At 31.0% G+C, this 8,470-nt stretch overlaps 1 protein-coding gene across 1 annotated transcript; it reads right to left on the minus strand.

Moving 5' to 3' along the window:
* On the minus strand, nt 4,098–5,828 carry LOC107634670 (ervatamin-B). Its single transcript, XM_016338098.2, has 2 exons — nt 5,282–5,828; nt 4,098–5,065 (listed from the first exon to the last, which is right to left on the minus strand). The coding sequence occupies exons 1-2, from the start codon at nt 5,715–5,717 to the stop codon at nt 4,482–4,484; spliced, it is 1,020 nt and encodes a 339-aa protein (XP_016193584.1). The 5' UTR covers nt 5,718–5,828; the 3' UTR covers nt 4,098–4,481.

Raw genomic sequence — 8,470 nt, forward strand, 5'->3', positions numbered from 1 at the left:
TTTGGATCTTGTGGTTCTTTCGATCTTTCTCAACCAAAGCCTTCTGTATTCCTAGGAGGCTGAACTGCAACTCTTTTGATGAGGAAAGAGTAACAAAGGCGGCTTTTGGTATATCGGGAACCGAAACCCTGAAGGTCTATTTATATTTGAGCATGGCACCCATTAAACCCTTAAACCCAAATAAAATAGTATCTAAAGCCCAAAAGATAATATATCTAAAATCCAAAAAAGATAATTATCTAAGGAACAAAAGATAATATCCTGTTTTATTCTCATTTAATTCCAAATCAAAAGTAATAATGACTTATTCAATTAGCATTTAAAATAATAAATGAGATCATCATTATATAAGTCATTTAATTTTAAATAGCATAATTTGTGATTATAATTAATATATGTATTGCCCACAAATAAGTTAGGAAATCAAATAATTTCCTAACAATCTCCCACTTGGGCTATACATATATTATTTCTTGACATAATCACATCTTTATAAACTTTATGCGCGCATCTGAATGCTATTTCTCTCATTACTTTAACAATCTGGTCCGTCTCATACATTAGATATGGAACTACCGCAGCTTTTATCACATTAAATGCCGTGACTAAACCACGCCAATCACCATCCTAATATACTCAACGACATAGATCAAATTTGGATGAGTAATATGGAAATTACATGCCAAGTGATCTCATGCATGTCTATTTCCAGCTGGTCCAACTTTATTGAGATCAAATACAATACAAAATATTGTAAAATGAACATTTCACATAATATGAAATAAACCATCAACTTAATTCTGCAGAAAAATAATTCAATTATCTGTCATAGGACATATAGCATAAACTCCCACTAAACCAAGGCATCACAAATATTGATACCCATCCGAGCAGTATGCTCATGAAAGACTTTAGGGATCAATCCCTTGGTTCATGGGTCTGCTAGCATATACTTTGTTCCTATATGTCCTATGGAAATCTGTTTTTCTTAAACTTTCTCCTTGACAACTAAGAACTTGATGTCTGTATGCTTCGATTTTGTCAAGCTCTTATTGTTATTGGAGTATAGTACTGCTGACTTATTGTCACAAAATATCTTTAATGGCCTTTCAATGTCATCTACTATATGAAGCTTAGTGACAAAGTTTCGCAACCATATGCCATGAAATCGGAATCAGAGTACCTAACATCTCCAAATTTTTCTGATCTCCGATAAATAAGCATGTAATCCTTTGTTTTCTTTAAACAACGCATTACGCGTTTAACAGCTATCCAATGATCCATATCCGGATTGCTCAAGTATCTACCCAACACTCCCACTATAAATGATATATCGGGATGTATGTAGACTTGAGCATACATTAAATTCCCTAGTGCTTATGCATAAGGCTTATCATGCATTGATGTCCTCTCAAGATCATTTTTAGGGCATTGCTTGAGACTGAACTTGTCTCCTTTAACCACGGGTGTGTCCATTGGTCTACAACCTTTTATGACATATCTACTTAAAATCTTTTCGATATAGTTCTTTTGTGACAATCCAAGAATACCTTGAGAGTAATCTCTTAGTATCTTGATTCCTAATACAAAAGAGGCATCACCAAGATCTTTCATTTCGAATTTGTCCGATAGAAATTTCTTAGTTTCATGCAACAAGCCTATATTCTTATAATAGTATATAGCGTATCAAAATTAGTAGGTAGTATTTTTATAAAGGAAAAATACAGATAGATAATGAAAATATTAAATAATGTAAATAGTTGATATATTGAATGTTTATTTTTTTAGGTGTGTGGATGGTTATTCTAATATTAAAATTTAGGTGGGTAATTTAGAGGTACAGTGTGTTTTGATTTAATTCATGCTGTTCAAAAAGTTATTGGTTATCTAGCATATAGAATAATCATTATATTATTCTACAACGAATAGTATTTTAGTAACTCCAATTCTTTCTCTCTCTCTTTCCGTCACCGTATCATTTCCGCCCCCACCTCCTTCTCCACCTTCTTCTCCCTTTCCATCACCAACCTCAACCCTTCCTCCATTAACGTTGGCCTCACCTTTCTCATCTCCTTCTCCACTTTCTTCTCTCTTTCCATCACCGACCTCAATCCTTACCCCTCGACGACAACCATGCCCTCTGACTCTTCTTCAGCGCCAACTCCTTCTCCGTCGCGCTCTTTCTCTCGCAGCGCCGGCATGCGTTCTTCCTCTCATAGCGCCACGCCTCCGTTCTGCCTCCTGCAGTGTTGCGCCTCCGTTCTGCCTTCTTGCCGTATCGCTCCTCCTTCCAGATTCAGATCTATTCTTCTTCCTGTTCTGCTTCTCTGATTCTCTGTTTTGCTTCCTAGAGCTCACCACTTTCCATGGGGATCGATGCGGGTAGGAGGAGTGAGGTCAGTTGTGAGAGGTTAGGAAGGTGGAGAGCAGAGGGTGGTGGGATCGATAGAAGCGTCTTCGAGTTTGTCGTCTTCAGCCTCGAATCCCTCTTCTTTTTGTTCCTTTTTTCTTATTTTTTTTCTGAAGAACATAAACTGATAAATATCATTTTTTTAAATTTTTTTAATTTCTGTTGCTGTTGAATTTGGATATGAAGTTGCAGTTGATAATTGCTGAATTGTTGTTAAATTTAAAATCTTTGTTGATTTATTTTGTGGATGTTGTTGTTGATGTTGTTCATTTTGTTGTTGCTGTTGCTAAATGTGTGTTAATGTTGCCGAATTTGTTGGTTAATTTGCTGTTGCTGTTGCTGAATTTAGTTTGTGGGTGGGTGATAGTAATTTAGAGAGAAGGAAATAAAGTGTGATAGTTATGGAGGCAGTGGTGATGGCCATGAGAAAAAGAAGAGGGAGAGGAAGAGTTTTGCCTAAGGATGATGAAGATGATGCAGAAGTTATGGACAAAAGGTGATAAAGATGATGAAGATGATGCAGAACATGATGCGTAGGTGTGATAGTGAGGGAGTTACGGGAGGGGAGGGGAGGGGGTAATATGGTAAAAAAAATAAAATTGAAGTGGAAAATGACGATTTTATAACGTTTTATAACGTTGAGGATGATTTTAATAACAAAAAAAGGTCGGGAACGATTTTGATTTTCACCCCAGACTTTAGGAACGATTTCAGTACTTAACCCAAAAATTTATTTGTCTAGTGTGATTAATTTAGTATTAATATATATCAAATTAACGATTATAATTTAAAAAGTAATGTTACATGGTTAGTAAATATTATTATTTTTAACCAATAAGTATTAAATTAATACAATTTGCACCTACGTTTTTTAAAATTTGCACATATGAATTAAAAAAATGACAATTTAATACTTGTATTAGTTAAATGATAATTAAAAATATTAAAAATTATTAGGCCTCAAGAATTTCTCTAATTAAAACTTAGTTTTCCAGTGTGATTTATAAAAATTATCGTGTTTAGCGGCCGTAATTATAAATTTTTATATTCGAGATTTATATTTTTCTTAACAATTGTTATGGTTACTAGATTATATTTTAATATTTTTTTAATTTTTTTGCAGGTACGATCTTATTAAGAATTGAGTAAAGTATCGTTTTTGTTCTTAACATTTGAGGTAAGTCTTAAAGTTGTCATAACCTTTAAATCGTCCTATTTAAATCCCTAACGTTTTAAAATTGACTTAATATTGTCCTTAAGAATCTGTTAATAGAATTGACGACAGGACAAAATTGAGACAATTTTAAAATATTAAGAACTTAAATAGGATGAAGATATTGGAACAAAAACAATACATAAAACATAAAATTTAAAAACTTAAAGTTAAAATACTTTGATACAAGAACAAAGATACAGTATGTATAGTAGATATACAATGATCAATGTTAGAAATATAACCTAAAGTTTTGATTGTTTAAAAAAAATATGTACCACATTTTTTTTATAAAAGTTAAGTTGATTTATTTCATATTACGTCTTTTTCTTTGATTAAATTAATTATTTTGTAAATTTTTTTGTTACGTATTTTTTCTTATTATTTATACCAACAAAAAATAATAAATTATAATTAATTTAAAATTAAATATATTAAAAAATATTTTAATTAAAAATATTATAAATATAAATAAAAAAGTAAATATTTATTTTTCATACGTCACACAAAGAGTACATACACTAATACACAAATACATACATTAATACACAGTTTATTCAAATGGAATAACATACATATATGATGATGATAAGGTTCTGATTCCTCAGTGCCAGCTTCGAACCAAATACACTCGAGTTAAAAGTAGATGCTTCTAACAAGAAGCTACTTGAGAAGCTAGTTTTTTATAAGGTATATAGCATAAGCAATATGATAATGCGTAGTTATCATCACATAACTGGCTTTTTATATTATTAATTAAGCACATAAAGTAATTAAGTAGTACCATTATTTTAAAGTCTTATTATTTAATTTAATTAGATTTAATTTATAAAAATATTTAAAGGTGTAATATTATTCTTAATAAATGGGATAAGAAGGACGCATGGCAATGCCACAAAGGCCCTGAGGTTCACCACCCTCTCTTAGCATCCTTATGTAACCATTCTCACCCCACTTTGTTCCCCATGAGTTCCTTACCAACCAATATTTATTTCCATATGTGTCCTGATCATACCCAATTATATTAACTGCATGGTTAAGACTATACCCACATTCACCAGTGAAAACACCCTGAGAGTAAAACTTAAATGCTTGTCCACTAGCTTCAATTGATACTGAGATAGGTTGAATAGCCACTACCCTCAGCATTTCTTGCTCATTGTTTGGAGTTATATCGGAGTAACCACTGATCCTGGCCACAGAATTCATATTTTGTGCATCACACATCCCATCTGTGGCCATGTATGGGTAATCTGTTTCGCTGCTAAGACCTTGGTTTGCTATATATTCAAATGCTTTGTCCTTGTCGTATCCGCCGCAACCGTTGTTGGTGACGGTGGCGCAGTCTACCAATTGTTGCTCAGACAATGAAGGCAAGTTTCCCGTTTTGATTTTGATAATTCCTTCAACGGATGCCACGGCGGAAAAAGCCCAACAACTCCCTGCAGTTATAACGCTAAATAGGAGTTAATTATTCACCCCAATTATGTTAGGTGTATATCAATCTATAAATCACAAAAGTTGCTATCCCCTAGTATTCCTCTTGTATATAAATACAAAAAGCTTTCAATAAGATTGTCCAAGTATACATGCATGATGCATGGATTCAAATGTTGCAAGCATGCATTATTAGTACGTTAGAGACAATTATTACATACCGCAAACCCCCTGGTTCTTTATGTCGTTGACAGCTCCTTTCTCTCTCCAATCCAAGCTAGGCGGCTCAATGTTATCAGCACTCATCATGTTGCTGACGTTCCGATGAGGTTGTTTGTTGTGGTGGTGGATAGCTCCGGTGTGAGAGGCATAAAATTCTTCATCGCTTAAGTCAGCAAAAGGGTTTAGGCTCAACTTGAAACTCTTGTTTCCTTCTTTATTGAACCTCTCTATAAACTCTAAGTTATTCTTGAATATCTCTTGTCGTTTGGTTTTTTCTTCATTGTCTTTGTAGGTCCGGCCGTACAAGGTCATCCATTGTTCATGTTTCTGGACAATGGATGACTCATCATTGGCCGGACGAATGGATTTAACACGAGATGTGCAAGTCCACAGGAAGAGGAAGATGGCAACAAGTGATTTCATGACTAAAGCCATTATTGCTGGAAGCTAAGAACACAACGCAAGCAATGTCTTAAAATGGTTTGAGGGATGGGTGTGTGTGAAGAATTCAGCTTGCATTGCGGGTTTATATATACAAGTTCATCACAGTTTCCTGTTAGTTTCTCTGATAGGGTTTATATGGCTGAAAAATATCACGATTTTGTAGCGTCGAAACTGGGTTATCAGTCAATCTCCTCGTAAACTCTACGAAATAATGTTGCTTTGTTTCACATGATTTTTTCCTGTGACTAGAAAACTACTCTCTTGTTTTTTATTGCCCATCTTCTTTGACAATTATTTATTTATAATTTTTTATTATATTTTCTTTTAATTTAATTACATTTTGCGATAAAATAATATAATGGTTAATTTTAATATACACATAATATAATCATTATTATTTTGGGCTCACAAATATAATTTAGAACCAACATTTACGGTCATATAGTTTATCTAGTCAAATTGTTATTCATAACTAAAAATTTACACACATTTTTTTGGAACCACCAAAATCTTGAATTTAGACCTAAGAGTATTTTTGTTGTGTTTCATTTTTTGAGAAGATTATGATTTTACATCAAGAATTACATGTACTTAGTAATTCGTCGTTTCATTTTAAATTACAGTTTATAAGGACACATATGTAAGTTTTTTGGTTTTTCAAAAATCACATTTTTTTTTTAAAATAAATTTATTCATGTAGNNNNTATCATGCTTTTAAGATTACAAATAAAGTTATTAATTAATGACATAATAAAGAGCATAAAAATAAAAAATTTAGAAAGATAGGAGACTCGAACCCGCAACCTCTTAAAAAAAAGAGAGTTATAATTCAAATGGCATAGACTCTCCATACTCAATTAAGAGGTTGGGGGTTCAAGTCTCCTATCTTCCAAATTTTTAGCCAATAAATAATAACTCAAATGGCATAGTCTCCTATCTTTGGTAAAAAAAAAAGAGCATAAAAATAAAATATCAAAATAACTACTTAAAACAAATTGATTACCAAATTTTTAACAATGAAAATTTTAAATTATTATTTTTGAAATTGATACTATAATTTCCAGGAATAAGAAATAAAAGAGTAAAGTAAGCATACTGGTACCCGAATGCATCATGTTATTATGTTTAGTGCCATAATGTAACCTGTTGTAGAATAATATAATGATGATAATCTATAAAGTACGGACACTTTTCTGATTTATCGTGTTCGCATGTTGAACACATTTTGGATATGATACTCATCGACACTCATCCGACACGCGTGTTTTCTGTGTCCAACAATGTCTTAATAAAAGATAAAAAAAATTCTTCGAACACGCTTGGAAACACCTAAATATATACCATCATATGTCAGCGTGTCCAACCTTATTCTTAACATGTATTCTTGAAATGACTTTAGANTCTAAAAAATATTTTATATTTTATATATATAACATTTTATAAGAGTTTTAAATCCGTGTGTCCGCGTGTCCCTTGTCATGTCGTGTCCCCTATTCGTATAAGTGTCCATGCATCATAGATGATAATAAATGTACATTCATCTTATCTTTAATAATTTTTGTAAGTGTTTAAACTAATAAAAAAATAAAACAATTTTTAAGTATAAATACAAAAGACAAATATGTCAATAAGTTTCAACAAGTAATAATATTGGTCATATTACTTTGATTCAAATAATGAATATGATACTAAAATATAAAATAGTTTAGGTAGACTTTAACAAAAATGAATTTTGAAAATATTTTTTTGCTATAATAATAAAAAATATGATTCAAGAATAAATTTTATCTCATGTTATATTATATTTAACCAAATTAATTTTAAATTATTTTATATATTTTTGTATATTATCTCGTACAAGAACCAGATACATACATATAATAATATCAAATATAATCTCAAAATATCTCAAGACTGGTTAAATATCTCACACTATAAGACGCAAGAACCCTATGGTCAATGTCGTTTTTCTTTCTGAATCTCCTAAGCTATCAGTACAGTCAGAAAGAAAATTCAAATGAAGGAGATGAGCGTATGCATGTGATATCTTTCTTTTTTAATTTTAACATCGTTTTTTAAGAACAAATTAAGAATACTTCTATCACTAAAGCTGCTGCGTTTGTTTTTGAGGATAGGATATGACAAAACATTGATGGATAGAGATACAAAATTTTGTGTTTTGTATTCTATTTGGTGATAAACTATAACAAATTATGAAAATTTAATTTATTTTTATTTTTTTATTCAAAAATTTTGAGATGAAAAATGTAATAATAAAAAATATAATTATAAAAAATTAACAAAAATAATAAAATAAAAAATAAAAAAAAATTGTGTCTTTTGTTAGTGTCTTCGTGTTTTTTCTGTCAGGATAGACACAAAATACACTAATTCAGTGTCTCTAAAATACATTACTTTTATCTATATCTCATCTATCAAACACAATTTTATATTTTTATGTCCTTATTTCAGTATTTTATCTCTGTAAATAAACGCAGCCTAATTAACAGTTTCGGGTTTAATAAGATAGAGAAATGCATGCATAAGCAATAATATAATCTAACTTTGTTGATTCTTTTTTATTAAGAGTTCCTAAAATAGTACTATTTGAAAGGGAAAAAAAAAGTGATATGATTGTTATTTCCTTACAAATCCTTAAGGAATTTTTTTCACTTTTTAATTTTGGTATGATTATGAATTATGTGTTTTATTATAGTAGTGCTTAGAATTCGTCTCTATTCACT

Source organism: Arachis ipaensis, chromosome B03 (genome assembly GCF_000816755.2).
Source record: "Arachis ipaensis cultivar K30076 chromosome B03, Araip1.1, whole genome shotgun sequence".
Taxonomy (NCBI): domain Eukaryota; kingdom Viridiplantae; phylum Streptophyta; class Magnoliopsida; order Fabales; family Fabaceae; genus Arachis; species Arachis ipaensis.

Excerpts from the sequence above, each read along its gene's own strand:
- LOC107634670 (XM_016338098.2), bottom strand. The coding sequence starts at position 5,717 with ATGGCTTTAGTCATGAAATCACTTGTTGCCATCTTCCTCTTCCTGTGG. Across the intron at positions 5,066-5,281 it reads AAAGAACCAGGGGGTTTGCG|GGAGTTGTTGGGCTTTTTCC; the intron begins GTATGTAATAAT and ends TTATAACTGCAG.